General features: G+C 45.9%; 1 protein-coding gene across 1 annotated transcript in view; it reads right to left on the reverse strand.

The window, feature by feature from the left end:
* LOC123759264 (uncharacterized) overlaps positions 1 to 27,331 on the reverse strand; it is a 263,874-nt gene that overhangs the window by 31,073 nt on the left and 205,470 nt on the right. Inside the window, exon 6 of the mRNA XM_069334785.1 lies at positions 6,815 to 7,053. Within this exon, the coding sequence (XP_069190886.1) occupies positions 6,815 to 7,053 (239 nt within the window). The remainder of the gene's footprint in view (positions 1 to 6,814; positions 7,054 to 27,331) is intronic.

A 27,331-nucleotide genomic window follows, 5' to 3' on the forward strand; every position in this document is an offset into this window, starting at 1 on the left:
TGAAAACCTTCTCAATGCTATGCTCGGCCCCTTCCATGTCTAGTGCCTTTAGTACTTCATTCACTGCTGCTTTGTCCTTGTCATTCCACTCTGTCCTATTGGTTCCTTCCTGTTCCCTAATACCCACAGCAACCACTGATCTTTTCCTTTCCAGCAGTTGGCTAGTGGAGCGTGCCGCCTCCTGCGAGGTGGCTGCTTTCATGGCCACCTCCATCACTGCAGTCATTACTTCAGAGTTATTTTTTTTTAGTATTTCCGCAAATGTTGCTTTTATTGTGGCATTCTCATCCAGAAAACTATTACCACCTTCTCCCTGGGTGGTTTTCTGACTCTCAGCCTCGATACCATTCTCTTTGAGGGTTCTAATCTCCTCCTTTGCTGCTGTCAGCTCTCTTTTCAGGTTGCTTATTTCGTTCTTCATTTCCTGCATCATTTCTTGCATCTCACTCTTGATGTCCTCCAGAAACTGGGCGAACATTTCCTTCATCTCGTCACCTTGGCTCTTTCCTGCTCCCCTGGGACCTCTGGCTGCCATCTTGACCCTGTTGGGATGGGGGAGGGAGAGAGAGAGAGAGGGGGAGAGAGAGAGAGAGAGAGAGAGAGAGAGAGAGAGAGAGAGAGAGAGAGAGAGAGAGAAAGGGAGTGATAAAGGGAGAGATAAATGGGTGGGTGGGGGGGGATCCGACCCTTCCACTGAAGTGAGAAGAAGGTAGAAGGGGAGGGGGGGGAGGAGATGGAGAGAGAGGCGGGAGGGAGAGGAGAGGGAGAGAGTGGATGAGGAAGAGAGCGGGTGAGGGAAAGAGCGGGTAAGGGAGAGAGGGGGGGAGGTGTGTGTGTGTGTGTGTGTGGGCAGAGAGGGAGGGGGAAGGAAAGAGAGGGAGGGAGAGGGGGAGGGAGGGAGGGAGAGAGAGAGAGAGAGAGAGAGAGAGGGAGAGAGAGAGAGAGAGAGAGAGAGAGAGAGAGAGAGAGAGAGAGAGAGAGAGAGAGAGAGAGAGAGAGAGAGAGAGAGAGAGAGAGAGAGAGAGAGAGAGAGAGAGAGAGAGAGAGAGAGAGAGAGAGAGAGAGAGAGAGAGAGAGAGCAGGAGAGAGAGAGCAGGAGAGAGATAGTGGGAGTGGGAGAGAGGGAGTGGGAGAGAGGGAGAGTGGGGAGGGGAAGAGTGTGTGTATGGGCGATGCGGGGGACTGGGGGTGGGGGGGGGGGCGGAGATGGCGACTAAGTCAGGTGGGGTCAAGAGGGGGGGGGGGGATAGTAAGGTCTATCCCAGGTGTTAATGCCTTTTCCCCTGACTGAACAATTGTGTGTGTGTGTGCGCGTGCACGTGTGTGTGTGCGTGCACGTGTGTGTGTGTCTGTTTTAGCGTGTGCACACTTGTGTGCGTGTATACGTACGTGGGCGGGCGTGCTTGTATGTGTCAAGATATCCCTTATGCGTTACTTCTGCCTAAATGAGCCACTCTGAGATTTTTAAATATATTTGATATCCTGAACGAGAATTTGATAATCTTTTACCTCAATCTGTACACCTGATTAATTGACCAGAGAGGGGTACATACCAGACTGCCTCCCGCTCACACAACCAGATGAGCGATGTATGATGACGCTGTTTATCCTTCGTTGTCTCCCACTAGGTGATTCACTAAATGCTGGTAGATTGATGAGGTCTTCTTCTCTGTCTACACAAAGCTCTGGAGTCAGTCACTGTATCGTTATGTGACAGTTCACTAATTCACTGTACCACTGATCACAGTCACCACTCACAGCACAATCAGGTAGCTCCACGGCGGGTCGTCCCACCCGGTCAGGTCGCACACTTACATGCACCGGTGATGCCCTAGCTCCACTTTTCGTTTCTTCGCCAAATCTTCGCACTATCGCTAGCGATATGACTATGCTATGTTGCACCCTGCTAGCTACACACTGCGAGAGGCCAAGTACTATGATCTAGCCTCTATACTCCTTCAATGTCCCGAGAAATTGACGAATTTCCGCGGACCTCACTAATTGCGTGTCTCCTACAGACTCCCGCGGTGTGTGTGCGTGTGTGTGTGTGTGTGTGTGTGTGTGTGTGTGTGTGTGTGTGTGTGTGTGTGTGTGTGTGTGTGTGTGTGTGTGTGTGTGTGTGTGTGTGTGTGTGTGTTTGTGTGTGTGTGTGTGTGTGTGTGTGTGTGCATGACAACCTGTGTGACTTTGCAGGGATACAGGACTCCCACTAAACGGAATGCGACACAAAATGGTGTGCCATGGTAGACCCAGTACTCAGACCAACCGTGCCATATAACCATGCCATGCCAACCATATAATATAATATATTTTTATTCAGGGATATTCTAGTGCGGGCCCCATGCATTTGGCTTGCCCACTAAGTGTTACTTTTTTTAACAAATTAATTACAGCGTACAGTAGCCATATAAAACAGGAAAGCACATAATAACAAAAAACACAGAATAACAATAACACAGATATGCTTTTATTTGCAGTAACACAGATCAACGAAACACAAAAGTGAAAACAAAGAATAACAGAAAACACATAAGAACACACACACACACACAAACAAAAGCAGCACTACCCATATGGGGCGGGCCACAAGCATCAGTAATGACAAAAATGCACAAAGAGCCCAATAAAACCAAGGGTAAAGTATAAACAAGGAATACACATATACAAAATAAGACAAACACAAAACACACGCACCATGTGCCACACCACACAACAGCAGACACCACACCACAGAATTGAGAACACAGTAACAGAACATGGTAAATAAAACACTGTAAATACAACATAGTAAGTAAAACACAAGAAATAACAAGGGAATGCCACAAATACACAACAAACACACGCAAACCAACCATAAGCAAGAAATAAAAAACAACGGAATACGCAGGAACCAGAAAACAAACCCCCCGCACCCAGACACACACATGCAGTCCCACCCCACACACACGCACCCAGGTGCAAGTAACCCCACAACACACAACAGTCAACAAGGAGTATATTTCTCAGGAAACTTCCGCGACGGATACTTCCGGTTATAAGCCTCCCATATTAAATATTCCAGTTCGGAAGGGGAACGGCCCTCACGACACCGCGGGTACTCCATATACTCGGGGATCTCCACATCCGGCCGGAGCGGTCGCACCCAATCTCAGGACACCAAAGACGAAGAACCAGACTTGGCAGGCAGGAACACCGCTGCCGAGGAAGCAGGAGACGCCGGAACAGCAGGCGGAGGCTGCCGAGACGGCAACCCCACCTCCGACAAAGCAGGAGACACAGAAGAAATTGCCGGAGACAGGTGGGGCGGCATAATTGCCGCCGACGAAACAGGGGACGGGGGAGGGGGCACAGAACCCTCAGAGCAAGCAGTTTTCTTCAACACCACCACCAGTTCCCCTCGTCCACTCTCAACCCCGCAAGGGGAAACCACCCCCCACGGGAAACCGGAACCATCCGACGCAGGCGACACGCCCGAAGCAAGAGGTACCGGCCCCACACGGGCCCCCACCCCCACAGCAGGAGCCACACCAGGGCCCACTCCTTCCACCGGACCCACACCAACACCAGACGCACCATCCTCGCACTCCACAGAGGAACAGCTCTCAGAAGAAAACATCAACCCTCGCCGCATCCTCACATTCCTCTGGCCACGAACGAGGAGGCGAAGCACCTATAACCGTAGGCGAATGCTTGGAGACAGGCCATTGATCATCAGAGCTGTCACCCCCAGCAGGAGGCACCCGAGAGGAGCCGGCGGCAGGCCGCCCCACAATCGGGGAAGCACAACCCCGCAGAACGTCAGCTTCAACAACACGGGGGGACGAGACCGCCACCCACAGAGGAGACAGGAGAAGGAACAGGCGCGGCCACAGGAGGGGAAGGGTCAAACACAGGTGAGGGAGCATGCTGAGATGTCGGAGGTGCAGAGTCGGAAACAGGTGCAGTTGGAGCCCGTACACATCGGCACACGCACACGCAGCATATCCAACAGGACAATCTCAAGGGCCAGGTAAGACGCACGTCCAGAAAATTCCAGACCCACGGTCTCAGAGCAGCGAATATGGGGGAGGGGGGGTCCCCATGGCGCCGACGCAACAACAACACCCTCCCACACGGAACGCCTAGCAACATCCGGGGAGCGCTTGGCGACCACGTCTAGACCCCCTGGCGGTCAGGCCAGCAATCCACTAAGTGTTACTTGTCTGACCAGCATATATGACCTCTTTCAAGCATATTCGGTATTTTTAGCGTATCCAGCTTACGTTGACAACAACGTACCTTGATTTACAAACTTACCTTGATTACAACTATTTTAACACTTATATCAAAGACCAAAACAAGGAATACATAAACTTTTATTATTACTCCTCTTATCTGGAAATACTTTATATAAAGCAGTAAAGCCTACTCATGCCACACACACTGCATGACATAATTCTTCAATCTCCATTTGCAACACAAATAATAATGACAGAGATTAATTTGAACATTCACAACATAGGTAATAGTGTGCAACAGGCAGTGGAGTTATTAACAGAGGGAAGCAAAATCACAAGTTAGGTCTCCAATGTAAGTTATTTCTTAATTACACATTCAGGTATTCAAGATTGAACATCTTATGACGAAATATAAATGATTTATGATTTCTTTGGAACACTTAAAGTGTTTGAAACATTTACTACCATTTATTCATAATTGACCTCATTTACTATTATACACCAAAAATTGGCTTGTTCCCATACGTTCCCTGGAACCCCAAATAAAAGTTCTACATTAGTAAATTTGACGTATTGTTTACTACATAACTATAATTTAAATACTTATTTATAATCCAATATTATTCTTAGTAAAATCTATTTATATTCCGTGGAATATAAATACAGATGGTGAGACTTACACTTGAATGCCTCTGTTCATCTAGCAGTAACTAGGCATCTGGGAAGCAGTCGACTGTTCAGGGTTGTTTCCCAAGGAATGGTAAGTAGGTAATTATTAAAAAAAAGGCTCTAAGCCAGGGAGACTTATGTAGCACCATCAAATGTGCGGGATAATCAAGGACCGCATAGTATCACTATAGATGCTAATTTGAGAATATAAAGCGCATAAGACAAACGATATGTAAGGTATCCAATTAACCAAAGATTCTATCAATGGGTGAGTGAGCGCGAGGGACAGTTGGGAAGCTAGACACATGCACGTCCTGGAAGTCAGGACATTCAACATGGATATGCTCGACCGTAAGAGGGACAATGCAGTTTGGATAATAAGGAGTAGGGCGGCGCTCCATTAAGTGGCCGTGAGTTAACGTGTATGGCCAAAATGTAATCTCGCCAGAGCTGTTTCCCACCGCCGGTTTCGGTGGTAGGAGAAAAGCCATGGGGACACGCTACCCTTAAGAGTAGGCGGTTAGTTATCATAGCACAAGCCCAACGACCCTGCCAACGGGTGCGGATTGAGGAATGAATAACTGGGTTGAAATCTAAATAAGGAACACCTTTGCGTGAAATGGAACAAGTGTGGATGGCTTCCTTAATGGCAGCATCTGCACGCTCATTTAGGGAAACACCAATATGGCTGGGAACAGCAAAACTCGACTGTCTTAAATCTGTTTCATAAATTTGGAGATAAGAAACAACCAATATTCAATAACAAAGGAGAAACAAAGGCAAAGAAGAACACGGTATACAAAGTGAGATCAGGATCAGTGAAATCGGGGTTACAGAGTATTGGCAAAGCTAGCAAAGATGATGGAGTTACGGGAGCAGGCGAATGGACCAAAGGCGGACTAACAGTTTGTAGCGGGAGGAGGCATCGGAAAGGGGCGGTCAAGAGAGTCAAGGAAAGGAAGGACAAACATGGGAGTGCACTGGATCGAGGGCAGCAGCTGAGAGAGAATCAAGGACAAAAGGAGCCTAAATACCTGCAACAGGCGACACCGCCACTACATTCCAGCAGATATTTATGTAGTGTTGCACCTCAGTGACTCGCATCCACAGATTTACAGTATGAACTCCTGATACCTTTAATGGCTCCAAACAGCCTCCAATTATGGGCTATTCTTGCCCGTGCCACCTCTTGGGTGGTTTAACCTCTGTAAATTTATCAATCATCAATGACTCGTGTACCAGGCTCACCTTGTTGTTTGTGATATTATCCAGTATTTATCACATATCACATGAAAACTTACTGGAAAAATAATAATATGGGCTTACTAGGAGGGGTACCCGGCGATGCCCGGGACAGTCTCTCTTTCCCTCACCCCCCAATACCACCCCTTTAATTTCTATTTCTCCACACATCACCCCTCTTCCCTCCCTCTTCATCCCCTCTCTTTATAATGATTCAGCTTTCCATTACAATACATATGATTTAACTTTTAGTTTACTCTAATTCAAAACTAACATTGAAATTTTATCAAACCTAACCAAACCTATTAGGTAAGGTTAGGTATACTATCGAACATAGCATAGTATAATATAACCTAACATAACTAAGTCAGATATTCATGTTCTGAATATAATGCATTATTATTGTTAAAAACGAACCAATCGGGTATGAAATATAAGAAAATAACGAATAATATTCGGCCTGTTAGGCAAATTGGACTTTGCATACTAGGCCAAATAGTGCAGTTCTGGCTCTTAGTCACGACTTGTACACTGTGCTTAAGGCCTATTAATAGTGTAAGGGCTGTTATTAAGGTCAACCAGCAGATATACCTCAGTAAACACTGAGCATTTACACAGAGATGAAGGATGCACCTTTGAGTATATGTATATCCTTCTAAGGTAAGTCATTGAACTTTAAGATTTACCAGCAAATGGCCTGATGAATGAGAGGTATTCGGGAACTAGTGAGGGACTGAGGGAGACAATGACGAGCTGCGTGGAGGGGTACCCCCGGGCGAATTCGGCCGCCTGGAGACGTTCCGGTGTTGGCGCCGCGATCATGCAGAAGTCAGTCTCCTCCCGCTGTAGTTCTCCTATCATGCCGTCGAACACCCCGGCCGTCGGCACACCCCACTCCTTCTCTCGCTGCTCATGCATAGTATACCTGGTCAAGTATTCCTAAAGATTATGCAAACTTAATAAAAAATAAACTCAAGTTTTCCAACACACACACACATACAAACATTGGGGGCCTCGTGGCTGAATAGACAGTGCTTGAGGATGTTGGACGTTTAAAGGCTTGTTTGAGGAAAGCTTTTTTAAGGCCACTATAGATAAAGGCCACTATAGGTAAACTACTGTCCATAAATGTTAGTTAGGAACACAACGAAGAAGTCCGTCCAGCAGATCATTGAGGACGCCAATGGTAGCATGCCAAGTGGTGTTGGACGCACGTGGTTGCACGTGGTTGCTTCATTCATCGACTGTATATTGCCAGCACTCAACTCACGAGCATTAGTCAACAGCAGCATAAGCATGCTCGTAGATGTGCATCTTGTCAATGTCCAACAGACCCCAACGACCAGTCCATCTTGAGCAGCGACGCTGTGCACACATTCATTCTTGTTAGAAAGCTCGTGGTTAGCAGATATTAATATTTTAATAGCTGTACCCGGCAACGCATTGCTGTGGCTCAGCAACTCATGCTGTGGTTCAGCAATGCATGTACGTTGTTGAGCCAAAGCAACCTTTCCCTGTCTCCCAGTTCTCCCCACCATTCCCCCCTCCCCCGTCCCCTCGTCCTCTCAACTATTCCTCTCTCCCCTGACCCCTCGTCCTTCCCACCATCTCCCTCTCTCCCATCCCCTTGTCCTTCCCACCATATCCCCTTCCCCTGTCCTCTCGTCCTGCCCACCATCCCCCACTCTCCTGTCCCCTCATCCCCACCATCCCAAACTCCCCGTCCCTTCGTTCTCTCCACTATTACCCCCTCCCCTGTCCCCTCATCCCCACCATCCCCAACTCCCCCGTCTCCTTGTCCTCCCCACCATTCTCCATTCCCCTGCCCCGTCATCCCCCAACTCTTCTGTTCCCTTGTCCTAACCACCATTACCCCACTCCCCTGTCATCTCGTTCTCTCCACCATCCCCCACTCCTGTCCTCTCGTCCTCCCCACCATTCCCCACTCCCTTGTTCGATGCATTCCCAATTGATCTGATGTTCCCATCAGAAAATTGGGAACATCAAATGATCTGATGATCCCATCACTGAAATATAAGAAAAATGATTAAAAAACGAAATGAAAAACAATGAAAAAAATCAAAATATAAACTATACTCACACAATGAACGGTATGGTAAACAACACAGCTCAATTCCAATGCAATGTCACACAAAATAATTGGGCCAAAATGAAAATAAATAAAAATCTTTGAAAATTCGATTTTTCAGTGATATTGGAAACTTTGAAATGGAATCGTAACATATTTAGTATTACGTGTGTTGCTCTTATGTGCAACAGATAGGGCTGTTAAAAAAAAATGTTTTTACCTGTCACAGGTGTATGGTAAACAACACAGCTCAATTCCGGTGCAATGTCACACAAAATAATTCAATCATAATGAAAATAAATCGAAATCCATGAAAATTCAATTTATCATAGATTTTGGAAACATTGAAATGGAATCCTAACATATTTAGTATAGCGTGTGCTGTATTTACGTGTACACGCTATATGGCCCTGTTTTTCATAAAAAGCATGTTTTTACCTGTCACAGGTGTGGCATCTGTATAGTAGGTATATAAAAACATGTGTGTATTCAAATGCAACGTTGTGTCAAAATATCAAAGCAATCGGTAAAGAGATTTCGGAGATTTCCCTCACATGAAAACTTACATGAAAAACACAGTTTTCAAAAAAGCATATTTTTACCTCTCACAGACTGACATCTATATAGTATGCATATAAAAACTTACTCCTATGCGAATGGAGCGTTGTGTAACAAAATTTCAAAGCAATCGGTGAATAACTTTCGGTGATTAGCAATTTTGAACAAACGAACACTTACAGTTTTATTTATTTAGATAATGAAATGAAGAAAATGTCAGAGCTTTTTTGTACTGCATTCCTTCCAACCGCAATCATGCTATAACCGACAACAACAGCTCATTTAATACTGGTGGCAGCTTAGTGAGATTCAGCTGACGTACTCCAGCTTCCGGCCCAGCTATCTGGTACAACTGCTTCACAGCAGCTACAGCACAGCCACTTGCAGAAGAACCAGTTGCCATGTGTGGCTTCACTAGTGACATCAGTGACACCAACATTGTCGTGAGTGTCAACACTGACATCAGTGACGATACAGAGCGTGTATCTTGTACTATGTGTTCTAGCGTGCCCAGCTTCATGTCTCGCGCCCAGCCTACTCCTTGCCTGTGACTCGCTTTCAAGGCGAAGTCCGTACCTTTCTCATTCAGGATGCACCTGCAACTGACTCACTGTGCCTCATTGCTTCTCGCCCAAACTGATATTGCATGACGCCTGGCCGGATGCCTCCTGACGACACCTACCACCTCCCGACACCAACGACGCTGCAGCACGACGTTAGACCTGCGATGATCTGATCATCCCTACCGTGTTGAATGAATTGCAGTACTAGCTGCCTTCAGCTCTAGTTAATTATCCTTTGTTATTTGTTTAATAGAATAAACTGTAGACTACTATAGGCACGATATAAAATTTGTGGCTTTTGGACTACTGATATAATCTCTAATAACTTAAGCGTCGCTTGCGCAAATTGCTCTATGGTCTTCAGTCTCGCTTACTTTCTGAGAGTAACTTACAGCTGTTAACCAGTGAATTGCCTGAGAATACGCAATTACCCTCGTCTCACGGTAGCTTCGATTCTATTTCCTCCAATGGAGTACATATTGAAGGATCACCTCGAAATCGTCTAATCATGGAGAGGGGTTACAATGTCACCTTTACTTCTATCCTTGACAAATCTCACAACTCAACCTTTACGTTCTCCATAATGTCGACATCTCACTGTGTTGCCACAAGATGCATGCTCTCTGCTTGTCTCTCTTCAGTAATAATTCACTGACGTATGCTTAAATGGTGTCGGGTTTTCCGACACCAGGCCACCATGAGGCAGAATGCACCTCAACCAACACTCGTTACCAACAGCATACTAGACATAAAACTGCAGGAAATACTGACTATCACAACTGTCCATATTGCACATTTCACCATAGACCTGGCTATGACACATCAGAATGCCGAGCTGCTCGTGCACCATTCTGCACCTACCACCAGCTGCCTGGCCATGCCTCTGCTGACTGTCGAGCTCACTACGGTACTAACCAAGCTTACCACTATAGCCCTGCTCCTCCTAACCGAGCTAACCGCTATAGCCCTGCTCCTCCTTCCCATAACCAACTGCGTGCTGCAACGCCTAACCAGCGCTGACCGAGCCCTACACGTGCTCCTGCAACCCGACTACTGCCCATGTTAGGTTTGCGACAACTGACAATCACGACACAGACGGACACTGTGACTCGCAGATGACAAACAACACTACGGCCTTCATGAAAAACTCAGACCAGACCTATATTCATCCCGACTAGACCTATGGTCATCCAGACCAGATCTATGTTCATCTAGACCAGACCTATGGTCATCCAGACCAGATCTATGGCTCCCAATTGGGGGAAGACATAGCTGCCTTCGTAAACAGCATGATGCAGGGATGTTGGAAATAACCAACAGATTATTCTCCCTTAACTCCCAATATTAATATTTAATATTTACACTAACACGTAGAATTAATAGCGTTAGCGTTTCCATAGTAAGGCATAGTTTAGCCAGAAAATTCCCAGCCATCATGACGCCAAGCGTCGATTGCAAGCTTAAACATGAAATCTCCTAAACATGTTGGAGAAATGTAGAGTTCAGTTAATTACTCTTTCTTTCTAAAATTATTGTTCTTTATGAAAGAAATAACCATTTCACATGCTTATGGGTACTGAGCTCGGGTATTTGACCAAATTCATTATTCCTGTAAAATATTACTGTGGCGTAAAATAAAAACAAGTCAACCCTTCTCGTTCAATTTGTGCAAGGTTAATTGGATCATTTGCCTTACGAGAACAGGTATTATTATCCAATATATTTATTGGTGATGATAGTTCAAATTGTACTTCTTTTGTTCCCCAAATGAATTAATAGTAAACCAAAATGGTTTACGTCCGGGATCGCTATGAGCGCCTCTGCGCATGCATGATCGGGCGTGGTGGGAGGAAGGAGGCAGGATTCAACCAACCCAAAATTCTGTAGTGTGCTTATTTTGACCAGGAGATCACCCTGGATTCTTCTGGCACTTGGAGAGTGGTTCAACGTCACACGTTTAGGGGATGCGGCTCCAATACTGACCTCGTTGTCACATGCACACATCCACTCGAGCCACTGTGACTCCCCACTCTCTCCTTGTTTGGTATGACCTCCTCAATCCCCTTTCTCTTATTATTATTCTGTTCTACCCTGTCCACAGCTGTGACTCTTTCTCTCTCTCTCTTTTCTACTTTCTGGGAAGCCTCACTAGGACAAGGGCAAACACCGGCAAATTTTAATACATTTACTGGATAAGGCACATGCACAATACATACATACGTATAATAATATGAATCCAACACTCTATATTATTGTAGTCAGGTTGCACTCCAATACCATCAGTACTCTGTCATCTGCCCATCATGTGGTAGCCTAACTGCTGTTTCACCATTTATACCACCAACCTCACCAAGCAGGTCAACTTTCGTAAGACAATATTGCACTTTCAGCAAGAGAATATGTATATAAACACATACAAGGAAAACCAGCCTATGACTGCACTAACATAAATATCAGCATGGATATTCCTTGATAAATAATAATGATCAATCAATCACCCTATCAGTCCTAGAACACATAAGTATGTTTAGGCAGGTAATCCAGCCTACGGTTGTAACTCTACACTTCAGTGTAAATACTCCTTGGCACAAAAATGGCAATCAATCACCCACCTTTCACTGCATCTTGCACGCTAATGACAACCGAACACTCTACCAACTCTCTACAAGTAGTCAACAAGAGTTTCTTTTCCACATCTGGAAGTTTACTACCCTGACATCTTCAGGTTTTCCTAGAATAGTCTACCAGGGTCCTCCACATATCTCCCGGCTGCTACACCACGAAGTCTTCCTTGAGCAACAATGGTGCTTCACCACTGGTATCACAGAAGCATGTGAAACTTCATTCCACTGCTCCTCTTCTCACAGCTTGAGGTCCTGCTCCTCACTGTATGGCTGCTCCTCCACAGAGTTCAGTACCTTCCAGAACCTTGCAGTCTCATCAACTACTCCCTCTCTGCTGGCTTCGAAGTTCTCAGCAACTCCTTCCCCAGACAAACCTGCAACCCATCGACACGCCAATAAAAAATGTTCCTCTATAAACACATAACTGAAATGAATCACACACAATAAATGTTTCACTTGAAATCTATCTGCTTTCTATATGCTGTGAGGTGACTCCCCCACGTTTGGGCTGGTCCATTTTCTGCCCTCCCTGGGAGCCCTCCGCTTCTCGGGCGGCCAGTCAGGGCGCCTCAGGCTACCCACAGAACTGCTTTAACTGCCCCCACAACAGCTTCTGAAGTTCACGACTCGAGCTGGCACGTCCACAAACGTATTCCACAGTCGAAACGTCTGTCCACTCCCTTCCTCTTGAAGGTATATCAAATAGGGGGTTCCTCTTCACCTGGGGCTCAAATGGAGCATGCCCTCCCCTCACGAGTTCTTCAGCTCAAGTCCTCAAGCTCCTCTGAAAACGAGCCTCACGCCTCCAGCAAACTCTCCACGTCTCATAACCAGTCATTTATCTATATCCTGCTTCACTGTCCATATTCTTAAACTGTTAGTCAAATTTAACACTCTGTTTTACGTATTTATCTCCGTGTCTATATTTCTTTGATCTCTTATTTAGGTCAGATCTTGCAGAATATCTCTCAAGGTTGACTCATTTCTCAGCTACCTGGGATCATAACAGAAGACCACCATTACACGTTAGTTTCTAACAGCTTTTAATTCCAATTTCAGTGAATATTGGAATCATTTATAGCCTAGTCAATTGATACTCAAATTTCCCTGATTACAGCGTGTAGACGAGGATGAACCAAGTATTTCTTCCTTCATCTACGTTGTTCACCACTGGTGTTTCTTCCTTATTGGGAATTTGTGATCACGACGACGAGTAGCGAAACGGACTTAGTGAAGTTGTCTTACAGATGAGCCTAAATCTTGTTTCGTAGAAAATTTGACTAATGCCATTATTAATTTCTATATATATTTCCACATATGTTGATCAAGAAGAATAATATAACGCAATAATTTACTGCTCAGTACTCAATAAGTCTGCATTTATTATTTCTTAGGATTTAATAATCTTTCATGATCTTTAGAATCTACGTTCTAGTTTAGATTCTAATATTTTACTAACCCCATTAATGAACTGGTGACGAACCACACTGGATCCTAGATATATATGAACATCTAGAAATACCCCTCCAATGTTGATATTTGAGGCTTTTAACTTTAATCAATTAATAATACAGTCGATTCATTCTCTTGAAGTGATTGTTAAATAATTTTAACATACATAGGCACTGGTTCTATAGTGTCAGTCTTATAATCACTATTTGTTTTCCCTATTTTCTCAAAAGTGGGTGGTCCTTTGATTTATATTAATTATCATAATTAAATAATTCCATATTTGAGTCAAAGCCTCAGATACCCAACATTCTCGCTTCCCAGCGAGGCGACCTCCCTGCATGCTCAGTGTCTACCCATAACAGGTTTAATGAATTAGCAGAGGAGGATACCGTACACCACCTATACGCTGACAGTACATACAATCATGTGCTCCAGACATCACGTCAACACCACCAGTCTCTTCGGAGGAGTGGGTGCGTATCCCATTGCTGTCACCAGTATTATGTGATGGAAAAAAGAAGTGTAGGTGTTCGGCAGTCCTCCCAATGGCTGGTGTCAATGCCTATCACACTTAAAAAAAAAAAAGATGACTGCGTAGCTGTTGTGTCCTGTGGCAAAGTAAGGCAAAACAAGCAAAGCAAATAGTATGAACAATGCAACTTTAATTAAATTGAAAACAAATTATGAGCAAAGATAATTCCTTGGCTATGGACAGTGCAAACAAACAAGATTATAAAGTAAAAAAAAATAACATAAAATAGTGGTGACGTTATTCTAAAATGGATAGACAAAAATGATTTTAACAGGTGCTGAGAATAAAGTGCTGGCTGAGAACAACCACTAATAGACAGAGTGTATATCAGATGGTTGTGTCAGCTTTGAGAGCACAGGATGTTCTGAATTCAATGGCTGGTACAGGCTCCGTCATTGGCTATGTAGATGGCACTGAAGTGCAGGGGTGCAGAGGTGCAGATGTTGATTCACCAATCAGAAGCGGGCTGGCTGGAAGAGGTGGTTTGGTGATCGACGAGGGGGGGGGGGAAGGTGGAGAGTGAGTGTCGGATACGTATGTTTCTGGCAAAACGTATTTTACTCAATATGTACTACACTTGCTTGTAGTAGCTAGATGTTGTAGATGTACTGAAGTAACATGATGATAGGAAAAAACAGGCCAAATCTCTCTTGAAGGAGATTATCGTAACAATTAATAGTTGAAGATTATGGTTGTAGGTTTTTTCCATTGTGGGTAGGAATCGAGTACCAAACACCTGTGCCCTTTTCTTCTTTATTATTATAAAATATAAATATCTACTGGCCACGAGCTAGCTATCAAGAGTGTGTGCACAGTGCTGCTGCTCAAGATGGTCTGGCCATTGGGGTCTAGTTGCACTTGGACAAGTTGCACACCTGCAAGCATTTCGAAGCTGCTGTTGACAACCGCTGCTGAGTTGAGTGCTGGCAATATGCAGTCAATGAATGAAGCTCAAAATCTTGTGAGACCACGTGCATCCAACAGAAGTCGACGTCCTAAGGGACCCCGTTCGATTCCCGGCTGAGGCAGAAACCAATGGGCTGAGTTTGTTTCACCCTGATGCATCTGTTCACCTAGCAGTAAATGGGTACCTGGGATTTAGACAGCTGCTATGGGCTGCTTCCTGCAGATGTGTGTGTGTGTGTACTTACCTAATTGTACTCACTTAATTGTGCTTGTGGGGGTTGAGCTCTGGCTCTTTGGCCCCGCCTCTCAACCGTCAATCAACAGGTGTACAGGTTCCTGAGCCTATTGGAGTCTATCATATCTACACTTGAAACTGTGTATGAAGTCAGCCTCCACCACATCACTTCCTAATGCATTCCATTCATTGTGTGCTCACCTAGTTGTGCTTACTGGGGTTGAGCTCAGGCTCTTTGGCCCCGCCTCTCAACCGTCAATCAACAGGTGTACAGGTTCCTGAGCCTATTGGAGTCTATCATATCTACACTTGAAACTGTGTATGGAGTCAGCCTCCACCACATCACTTCCTAATGTATTCCATTTGTCAACCACCCTGGCACTAAAAAAGTTCTTTCTAATATCTCTGTGGCTCATTTGGGCACTCAGTTTCCACCTGTGTCCCCTAGTGCGTGTGTCCCGTGTGTTAAATAGCCTGTCTTTATCAACCCTGTCGATTCCCTTGAGAATCTTGAATGTGGTGATCATGTCCCCCCTAACTCTTCTGTCTTCCAACGAAGTGAGGTTTAATTCCCGTAGTCTCTCCTCGTAGCTCATACCTCTCAGCTCGGGTACTAGTCTGGTGGCAAACCTTTGAACCGTTTCCAGTTTAGTCTTATGTTTGACTAGATATGGACTCCATGCTGGAGCCGCATACTCCAGGATTGGTCTGACATATGTGGTATATAATGTTCTGAAAGATTCCTTACACAAGTTTGTAAAGGCCGTTCTTATGTTAGCCAACCTGGCATATGCTGCTGATGTTATCCTCTTGATATGAGCTTCAGGGGACAGGTCTGGCGTGATATCAACCCCCAGGTCTTTCTCTCTCTCTGACTCTTGAAGTATTTCATCTCCCAAATCGTACCTTGTATCTGGTCTCCTGCTTCCTACTCCTATCTTCATTACATTACATTTGCTTGGGTTAAACTCTAACAGCCATTTGTTCGACCAGTCCTGCAGCTTGTCCAGGTCTTCTTGAAGCCTCAAGCTGTCCTCCTCTGTCCTAATCCTTCTCATAATTCTGGCGTCGTCAGCAAACATTGAGAGGAATGAGTCTATACCCTCTGGGAGATCATTTACGTATATCAGAAACAGGATAGGTCCAAGTACAGAGCCCTGTGGGACTCCACTGGTGACTTCACGCCATTCTGAGGTCTCACCCCTCACTGTAACTCTCTGCTTCCTATTGCTTATGTACTCCCTTATCCACTGGAGCGCCCTACCAGTTACTCCTGCCTGTTTCTCTAGCTTATGCATCAACCTTTTATGGGGTACTGTGTCAAAGGCTTTCCGTCAGTCCAAAAAAATGCAGTCCACCCACCCTTCTCTTTTTTGCTTAATCTTTGTCACCTGATCGTAGAATTCTATCAAGCCTGTAAGGCAAGATTTACCCTCCCTGAACCCATGTTGATGGGTTGTCACAAAGTCTCTTCTCTCCAGAAGTGTTACTAGGTTTTTTCTCACAATCTTCTCCATCACCTTGCATGGTATACAAGTTAAGGACACTGGCCTGTAGTTCAGTGCCTCTTGTCTGTCACCCTTTTTGTATATTGGTACTACATTAGCAGTCTTCCATATTTCTGGTAGGTCCCCCGTTTCCAGTGACCTACTATACACTATGGAGAGTGGCAAGCAAAGTGCTCCTGCACACTCTTTCAATACCCATGGTGAGATTGCGTCTGGCCCAACACCTTTTCTCACATCCAGCTCCAATAGGTGCTTCTTGACCTCATCTCTTGTAATTTCGAACCTATCCAAGGTCACCTGGTTTGCTGCCACCTTTTCTAGCGCCGTGACATCTCCCTGTTCTATTGTAAAGACCTCCTGGAACCTTTTATTGAGTTCTTCACACTCCTCTTTGTCATTCTCTGTGTACCTGTCCTTGCCCACCCTAAGTTTCATCACCTGTTCCTTCACTATTGTCTTCCTCCTGATGTGACTGTGTAGTAGCTTTGGTTCGGTCTTGGCTTTATTAGCTATATCATTTTCATACCTTTTCTCAGTTGCTCTTCTCACACTGACATACTCGTTCCTGGTTCTCTGGTATCTCTCTCTACTTTCTGGTGTTCTGTTATTACGGAAGTTCCTCCATGCCCTTTTGTTCAGCTCCTTTGCTTTCATACATTCCCTATTAAACCACGGATTCTTCCTTTGCTTCTCTGTTTTTTCCGGTCGCGCTGGGACAAACCTGCTTACAGCCTCCTGACATTTTTGGGTGACAGAGTCCATCATGTCTTGTACGGACTTGGTTCCGAGTTCTGTGTCCCAATATCCCATAGGAATTTATTCATCTCATAGTTTCCCTTTCCGTACGCCAGCCCTTTGGCTCACAGTTTTCTTTTGGGGGTGATAATTCCTAGCTGAATCAGGTACTCAAAGCTCAATACATTATGATCACTCATTTCCAATGGGGCTTCCAACTTAACTTCCCTTATATCCGACTCATTTAGGGTAAATATTCAGATCAAGCAAGGCTGGTTCATCCCCTCCTCTCATTCTTGTCGGTCCCTTGACGTGTTGACTTAGAAAGTTTCTTGTTGCCACATCCAGCAGCTTAGCTCTCCATGTGTCTGGGCCTCCATGTGGGTCTCTGTTCCCCAAATCTATCTTCCCATGGTTGAAGTCTCTCATGATTAGAAGTCTGGATCCGTTCCTGCTAGCCACAGAAGCTGCTCTCTCTATTATATTGATGGTGGCCAAGTTGTTTCTATCATATTCCTGTCTGGGTCTTCTATCATTTGGTGGGGGGTTATATATGACTACTATTATAATTTTCTGTTCTCCAGTTGCTATGGTGCCTGATATGTAGTCACTGAAATCATCACAGTTCTGAATTACCATCTCTTCGAAACTCCAACCTTCTCTTAGTAGCAAAGCTACACCACCTCCTCCTCTCCCTTCTCTCTCTTTCCTCACTACATAGTAGCCCTGTGGAAACACTGCGTTTGTTATGATTTTCGTTAGCTTTGTTTCTGTGAGTGCTATTATGTCTGGGTTTTCTTCTAGTGCCCATTCTCCAAGTTCACTTGTTTTATTTGTAATCCCATCTATGTTAGTGTACATCGCCTTGAAGCTCCCTTTCTTCTGTTCATTTTCATGTCCCTTTCTTGGCGAGCATTTTGCTGGTGTGGGAAGCTGTTCCGTGGGTGAGAAGATCTGTGAGGTGGTTTGCAGGGTCTCAGAGGATTTTGGGGTGGGGGGTGGGGGTTTAAGGGAAGAGGGGACAGGTAGGGTGTGGGTTAAGGAGATAGGGGGGACATGGAGGATTCGGGGTGAGGGGGGAGGAGGGATAGGGAGGGTATGGGATGAAGGGGGACGGGGGGGGGGGAAAGGTGGGAGGGGGGACATGATGGGAATGGGGATGGGGTGTCAGGGTCAGAATGGGGTGGGGGGGAAGGGAGGGTTGGCTGGGGGCAGGTAGGGTGAGGGGAAGGGAGGGTTTCTATGCAGAGGGGGGTGGTGGTGTTGCCCTCCCCTCTGGTGTTGCTGGGATGTTGGTTTTGGGTTCCCCTCTTGTCTCTGGGACTGTTATGTTGGGAGCTGCGATTTCCTGGTTTGCTCCTCTCTCCCTGCGCTTCCTCCTTGCCTCTGCTGCCCTGGCTCTCTCCTCCTTCGTCCTGTCCCTCTGCAGGAATACTTTTTTGTATCTCTCCACATGCTGCAAACGACTCTTCCTTTCGAGAATATCCTCCTTCGTGGTTTCGTTTGTAAACACCACCTTTACAAGTCAGTTTCTGTCCTTGCTGTACCTGAAAACCTTCTCAATATTATGTACAGCCCCTTCCATCTGTAACCCCTTCAGTAGCCAATGTACTGCCTCTCTATCCTTGCTATTCCATTCTTGCCTGTTGGATCCTTCCTGTTCTTTGATGCCTACAACTACCACTGATCTTTTTCTTTCCAGTAGTTGAGTGGTGCACCTTGCTGCTTCCTGTGACGTAGCTGCCTGCATCGCTACCTCCCTCACTGTGTCTATTGCTTCTGAGCTCTTTTTCAGTCGTTCCTCAAATGTTTCAGGTACAGAGGCATTTCCTTCCAGTGTAACATTCCCACCTTCCCTTTGGATGATAATCTGATGCTCGGTCTCTTTATTTTTCTCTGTGAGGGATTTGATCTCCTCCCTTGCTGATGTCAGCTCACTTTGCAGATTGTTAATTGTAATGCTCATTTCATGCATCTCCCTCCTGAATTCCTCCAGAACTTGGGTTAGCATCTCCACGTTGGGTCACCCTGGCTGCTTCCTGTGTCCTTGTTGCGGCCTCCTGCCATTTTGCCCCTTGTCAAGAGAGAGAGAGAGAGAGAGAGAGAGAGAGAGAGAGAGAGAGAGAGAGAGAGAGAGAGAGAGAGAGAGAGAGAGAGAGAGAGAGAGAGAGAGAGAGAGAGAGAGAGAGAGAGAGAGAGAGAGAACGTGTGTGCGCATTGGATGGGGTTAAGAGGAGGTAAGGTGTTGCAGCTTACGGCAGGTAAGAGAAGGGGTAAGAGAAGGGGTAAGAGAAGGGGAAGATTATGAGAGGTTTTATTCCTTTTCCACGAAAGGTGTTAATCCCTTCAAGCCCGTGTGTGCTAGATGTGTGTGTAAAAAATGTGTGTATGTGTGTGTGTGTGTGTGTGTGTGTGTGTGTGTGTGTGTGTGTGTGTGTGTGTGTGTGTGTGTGTGTGTGTGTGTGTGTGTGTGTGTGTGTGTGTGTGTGTGTGTGTGTGTGTGTGTGTGTGTACTCACCTAGTTGTACTCACCTAGTTGTGTTTGCGGGGTTGAGCTCTGGCTCTTTGGTCCCGCCTCTCAACCGTCAATCAACAGGTGTACAGATTCATGAGCCTATCGGGCTCTGTCATATCTACACTTGAAACTGTGTATGGAGTCAGCCTCCACCACATCACTTCCTAATGCATTCCATTTGTCAACCACTCTGACACTAAAAAAGTTCTTTCTAATATCTCTGTGGCTCATTTGGGCACTCAGTTTCCACCTGTGTCCCCTTGTGCGTGTTCCCCTTGTGTTAAATAGACTGTCTTTATCTACCCTATCAATCCCCTTCAGAATCTTGAATGTGGTGATCATGTCCCCCCTAACTCTTCTGTCTTCCAGCGAAGTGAGGTTTAATTCCCGTAGTCTCTCCTCGTAGCTCATACCTCTCAGCTCGGGTACTAGTCTGGTGGCAAACCTTTGAACCTTTTCCAGTTTAGTCTTATCCTTGACTAGATATGTACTCCATGCTGGGGCTGCATACTCCAGGATTGGCCTGACATATGTGGTATACAAAGTTCTGAATGATTCTTTACACAAGTTTCTGAATGCCGTTCGTATGTTGGCCAGCCTGGCATATGCCGCTGATGTTATCCGCTTGATATGTGCTGCAGGAGACAGGTCTGGCGTGATATCAACCCCCAAGTCTTTTTCCTTCTCTGACTCCTGAAGAATTTCCTCTCCCTGATGATACCTTGTATCTGGCCTCCTGCTCCCTACACCTATCTTCATTACATTACATTTGGTTGGGCTAAACTCTAACAACCATTTGTTCGACCATTCCTTCAGCTTGTCTAGGTCTTCTTGAAGCCTCAAACAGTCCTCTTCTGTTTTAATCCTTCTCATAATTTTAGCATCGTCCGCAAACATTGAGAGAAATGAATCGATACCCTCCGGGAGATCATTTACATATATCAGAAACAAGATAGGACCGAGTACAGAGCCCTGTGGGACTCCACTAGTGACTTCACGCCAATCGGAGGTCTCACCCCTCACCGTAACTCTCTGCTTCCTATTGCTTAGATACTCCCTTATCCACTGGAGCACCTTACCAGCTACACCTGCCTGTCTCTCCAGCTTATGTACCAGCCTCTTATGCGGTACTGTGTCAAAGGCTTTCCGACAATCCAAGAAAATGCAATCCAAGAAAATGTGTGTGTGTGTGTGTGTGTGTGTGTGTGTGTGTGTGTGTGTGTGTGTGTGTGTGTGTGTGTGTGTGTGTGTGTGTGTGTGTGTGTGTGTGTGTGTGTGTGTGTGTGTGTGTGTGTGTGTGTGTGTGTGTGTGTTTGTGTGTGTGTGTGTGTGTGTGTGTGTGTGTGTGTGTGTGTGTGTGTGTGTGCGTGTGTTAGAGAGAAATATATGTAGTAGATATAATAGAGGAAAAAGAGATTGGTTAGAAAGATGGGATCCAAGAGCTAATTCTGGAGACACAAAAAGTAAATACAAATAGTACATACTTCAAAAGGGGAAAAATGAAATTCAGATGAGAAACCCATGATTTAATTAGAGATGTAAGCTAGCAAAGCAACTAAGTTAAAGGGCGTGGAGAAACTATAGATATAACAGGACACTTGAGAGCAGAGAAGGATACCAGAGTGCCAGGAATGAAAACGTCAGGGTGAGAAGAGAAGCAGAAGGGCAATATGAGAACGACATAGCAAACAAGGAAAAGACTCAACCTAAATTGCTGCACAGCCACATCAGGAAAAAAACAACAGTGAAGGAACGAGTAATGAAACTGAGGGTAAAGGCAGACAAATTCTCTACAAATGACAAGGAAGTGTGTGGGAAACTCAATAAGAAATTCCAGGAGGTCTTCTCAGAAAAGGAAGGGGAAGTTCCAGAGATAAGAGAAGGAATAGTTAACCAGGCACCACTAGAGGAGCTTAGATTACCAGTGGGGATGTAAGGAAGCTTTTGTTAACGTTGGATGTGCCACAAACTATAGGCTCGGATGGAATATCACCATGGATATTAAAGGAAGGAGCAGAAGCACTGTGCCTGCCACTCTCCATGGAGTATAACAAATCATTGGTAATATGTGAACTTCCAAACCGTTGGAAGACGGCAAACGTAGCCCCGATATTCAGAAAAGGGGGATAGACATGGGACACTGAACTACAGACCAGGGTCCCTAACTTGCACACCATGTAAGTTGATGGAGAAGATTGTGCGAAAAATATCTAGTTGAACATCTGGAGCAAACTTAAAATGTAAAGTAATGAAAATAGGTTGAGGAAACAGGAGGCTAGACACAGAGTACCGAATAGGAGATGAAATCCTTCATGAAACGAACAGAGAGAAAGATATAGGACTTGATATCACACCAAACCTGTCTACTGAAGCCTACATAAAAATAATAACATCTGCGGCGTATGCAAGGCTGGCTAACATCAGAACTGCCTTCAGGAACCTGTGCAAAGAATCATTGAGACCCTTGTATACCATATATATAAGACGAATTCTGGAATATGCAGCCCCAGTACGGAGCCCGTACCTTGTCAAGCACAAGACGAAGCTGGAAAACGTTCAGAGCTATGCCACTAGGCTAGTCCCAGAACTAAGAGGCATGGGTTACGACGAAAGACTGCGTGCAATGCACCTCACGACACTAGAAGACAGAGGTGTAAGGGAAGACATGATCACTCCCTACAAAATTCTCAGAGGAATTGGCAATGTAGATAAAGATGAACAGTTTAACACGGGTGGAACACGAACAAGGGGACACAGTTGGAAACTGAGTACCCAAATAAGCCACAGAGATATTAGAAAGAACTTTTTTAGTGTCAGAGTGGTTGACAATTGGAATACATCAGGAAGTGACAGTGGTGGAGGCTGACTCCGTAAACAGTTTCAAGTGTAGATATGATAGAGTCCAGTAGGCTCAGGAACCTGTACACCAGTTGATTGACAGTTGAGAGGCGGGACCAAACAGCCAGAGCTCATCCCCCACAAGCGCAAATAGGTGAGCATACACACACAAAACACACACACACACACACACACACACACACACACACACACACACACACACACACACACACACACACACACACACACACACACACACACACACACACACACACACACACACACACACACACACACACACACACACACACACACAACACACACACACACACACACACACACACACACACACACACACACACACACACACACACACACACACACACACACACACACACACACACACACACACACAAAGGTATGATAGGGAAATGGGACAGGAGTCATTGCTGTAAACAACCGATGCTCGAAAGGCGGGATCCAAGAGTCAATGCTCGATCCTGCAGACACAACTAGGTGAGTACAACTAGGTGAGTACACACACACACACTCACTAAAAGTAGTTAGTAAACAGTTGATTGACAGTTGAGAGGCGGCCGAAAGAGCAAAGCTCATCCCCCACAAACACAACTAGGTGAATACAACTAGGTTAATACACACACACTGAGGTTAGTGTAGACTAACAAACGCTAGGGAAAAGAAAAGGGATCAGGCAGGATGGTAAGAAAACAGAACACAGGTGGAGGAGAGGAACAGGACGAGTCATACATGGAAGTGACTGTTCGCGCATGGAGGGAAATCACTGAGGAACTGACAGACATGAGAGGACTCATAAATAAACTGAAGAATGAACTAAAGGCAGCGCAAGAGGAGATAACAAACCTAAAAAGGATCTCCTCAGACTGTGGCCCAGGGGACCAACCCCCAGGTACCAGGAGATGTAGCAATGGCAGGGGCCTCTACAATGGGTGCCACCTTTGCTGAAATGCTGAAGAGCCCAGGAGGAATGGCCACAGTCAAGGAAGTTGTAATGAAAGCAGTAACCTCACAGGAGGCAGCTAGATGCACGAGCCAGTTACTGGAAAGGAAAAGAGCTGTAGTAGTGATAGGTGTTAAGGAACAAAAGGGTTCCACACGGAAAGAATGGAGGTCTAAGGACAAAGCTGCAGTGGCAGGGATACTAACGGAGATAGGTCGGGAAGGGGTTGCAACAGACATAGAAAAGTTTTTCCAGATTGGCCAGTACAACAAAGACAAAGACAGGTTGATCAAGGTAGTGCTCAAAAACGAGTGAATCAAAGAGGACATACTTGCAAAAAAGAGCAAACTGAAATATGTAACGAATTACAGACAGGTATTCCTTCAGAGGGACATGACCAGGACAAAGATAATACAGGCAGCAGATGCACGCAAAAGGCGCAAGCAGAGGGAAAGGAGCCAGGGAACCTCAACCCCAACCCAGCAATCCCAGGGGGGAGTGTGGAACCCCAACCCAGCACCTCGGGAACCCCAGAGGGGACTGCAACATCCCAACTCACCACCCTATAGGTGGGGAGTTCCACCATTCCACCCAAATCCACCCTCCCTCCCTACCCCTAGTACCCCCTTCCCTCCCACCCCCTGGTCTTCCTCCTGCCCCAAGCCGGCCCAGACACAAACTAAGTCCTCCATCCCCCACCCCAGTTCTAAGCCATCCTCCCTCTGCCCCTCCTTCCCCCCCACCCCTGGTAACTACCCCACAGGAGGATGAGCCTACCCAAGCAGCAATGCCCATGGAACAGCTTCCTGCACCAGTGAGGAGGGTGGGAGAAAATGGACATAGGAAAGTGAGCTTCAATGTAATGTACTCAAACAACGATGGGATTACCAACAAAGCAAGTGATCTGGCAGAAAGGGTGCAGGAAGAAAACCCAGATGTAATAGGACTCACAGAAACAAAATTGTAAGGAGTCATAACAAATGCTGTGTTTTCAAAGGACTGTTATATAGTAAGTAAAGAGAGAGACGGGAGAGGAGGAGGAGGAGTGGCTCTGCTGATAGGGAAGGACTGGAGCTTTGAAGAGATGGAAATTCCGGGCTGCGACGGATTCAGAGATTACATAACAGGAATTATGACAAAGGATGGACCTAAGATAATAGTGGCAGTCATTTACAACCCTCCATTAAATGACAGAAGACCTAGACAAGAATTCGACATAAACAACATTGCTACCATTAACATAATAGAGAGAGCAGTTTCAGTTACTTGCAGGAATGGATCCAGACTCTTAATCATGGGCGATTTCAACCATGGAAAGACAGACTGGGAGAATGGGGACCCACATGGAGGTGAAGACCCATGGAGATCTAAACTTTTGGAAGTGAGTACAAGAAACTTTCTGAGCCAACATGTCAAGGGGCCCACAAGAATGAGAAGAAATGACGAACCAGCTAGACCCGACCTGATTTTCACCTTAAATGGCTCATAAATAAGGGAAATCAAATATGAAGCCCCCATAGGAATGAGTGACCACAGTGTATTGATATTTGAGTATCTGGTAGAAGTAGTAGTAGGCATCCTTCAGTCTCGGGAGACTATGGAGTTGCGCCCTAGTTGTCAATCCTGGTGCAGCGTCTGGTGTGACTGATGAGGCCAATCCGAGAGTGGCAGTCCTTCCCACACCGAGCACAAACGAAGTCCGATTCTGGTCTGTCTTCCTGGCTACCGGCTTTCCTTCTCTGTCTCTTTGCCTCCGATTCCTTGGCAAGTGACTCCTCGAACTTGGAGAGACCTCTTTGAACAGACTGCCTCCAGGCTGAACGGTCTGCAGCCAGTGTCTCCCATATAGCAAGATCGACGTCCATGGCTTTCAGGTCCCTTTTGCATACGTCTTTGTACCGTAGCTGGGGCTTGCCTGTTGGACGCTTTCCCTGCATCAGCTCTCCGTACAGGAGATCCTTGGGGATTCTGCCGTCGCCCATTCGCACAACGTGCACGAGCCAGCGCATTCGTCTCTGTTTCAGCATTGTGTACATGCTGGTGATTCTTGCTCTCCCCAAGACGTTGTTGTTTGTCACCTTGTCCTGCCAGGTGATGTCCAAGATGTGTCGAAGGCAGCGCATGTGGTAGGCATTCAGCTGTCTTTCCTGACGGGCGCGAAGTGTCCAAGACTCACTGCCATAAAGGAGAGTGCTCAGAACACAGGCTCGATAAACCTGAATCTTAGTATACTCAGTTAGCCTATTGTTGGCCCACACTCTCTTTGTCAGTCTGGACATGGTAGTAGATGCCTTACCGATGCGTTTGTTTAGCTCCGTATCAAGAGAGAGGGAGTCAGAGATTGTGGAGCCCAGGTACACGAAGTCGTGAACGACTTCCAGTTTGGAATCAGAGATGCCGATATCAGGTGGGGAGTCCACTCCTTGTCCCATGACTTGCGTTTTCTTCAGACTGATGGTGAGTCCGAAAGCCTGAGAGGCCTCGCTGAAGCGGGTTATGAGCCGTTGGAGGTCTTCAGCTGAGTGGGCAGTGACTGCTGCGTCGTCGGCAAAAAGGAAGTCGCGCAGACACCTCAGTCGAACCTTCCAGCAACGTCGCAGGAGCTGCCAGAACGAGGTCGACGTCAACAACGAACTGCCTTAGGGGCTCCAACTCCGGATTTTTCCTCGAGGTTGACTCCTGAAGCCTTTCCCAAAAAAGGGGTATGGCCGCAAGGCAGCGGAGGTTTAAAATCAGGGTTTTCCTTTCCCTAGATGGGCTGCCTTCCCAGGCTATCGAGTCCCATCTACCCGGAGCAGCTGGTTTTAAGGCGCCAGAGGCACGCCCTCGCCCCTTCTCCTGTCGGTAAAAGCCGTCGGTACTGGTAGAAGTAGGGATAACCTATCCATGGATGGGATTGGAAGGAAAAAGACTAAATTACAGAAGAGGAAAATATGACGAGATGAGGAACTTCCTAATGGGAATACCATGGGAAAGAGAACTCAGAGAAAAGACTGTACAGGATATGATGGATTATGTCACTCAGAAGTGTCAGGAGGCTGTAGACAGATTTATCCCAGTCCAAAAAGTGAAAAATGAGAAGCAACAGAAGAATCCGTGGTTCAACCAGGAATGTGCAGCTGCAAAGCAATTGAGTAAATGAACATGGCGAAACTACAGGAACAACAAAACACCAGAGAGCAGGGAGAAATACCAGAGGGCCAGAAATGAGTACATCACAGTGAGGAGAGAAGCAGAGAGGCAGTATGAAAATAACATCGCGAGTAAAGCTAAGATCCAACCAAAACTGCTCCACAGCCATGTCAGGAGGAAAATAGCAGTGAAGGAACACGTGATGAAATTGAGAAAAGGGAAGAACAGATACACAGAGAACGATAAAGAGGTGTGTGAAGAACTCAACAAGAAATTCCAGGAGGTCTTCACAATAGAACATCGAGAGGTCCCTGCACTAAATGAGGAGGCAAACCGAACAACCTTGGAGGAAATTTACCTCACCAGTGATGAGGTCAAAAGGAATCTGTTGGAGCTGAATGTGTCAAAGGCTGTTGGGCCTGACTGAATCTCACAGTGGATTCTAAAAGAAGGTGTAGAAGCATAAAGTGTGCCACTCTCTGTGGTGTATAACAGGTCACTGGAAACGGGAGACCTCCCAGAAAGATGGAAGATAGC

This window comes from Procambarus clarkii, chromosome 32 (assembly GCF_040958095.1).
Source record: "Procambarus clarkii isolate CNS0578487 chromosome 32, FALCON_Pclarkii_2.0, whole genome shotgun sequence".
NCBI classification, from domain to species: domain Eukaryota; kingdom Metazoa; phylum Arthropoda; class Malacostraca; order Decapoda; family Cambaridae; genus Procambarus; species Procambarus clarkii.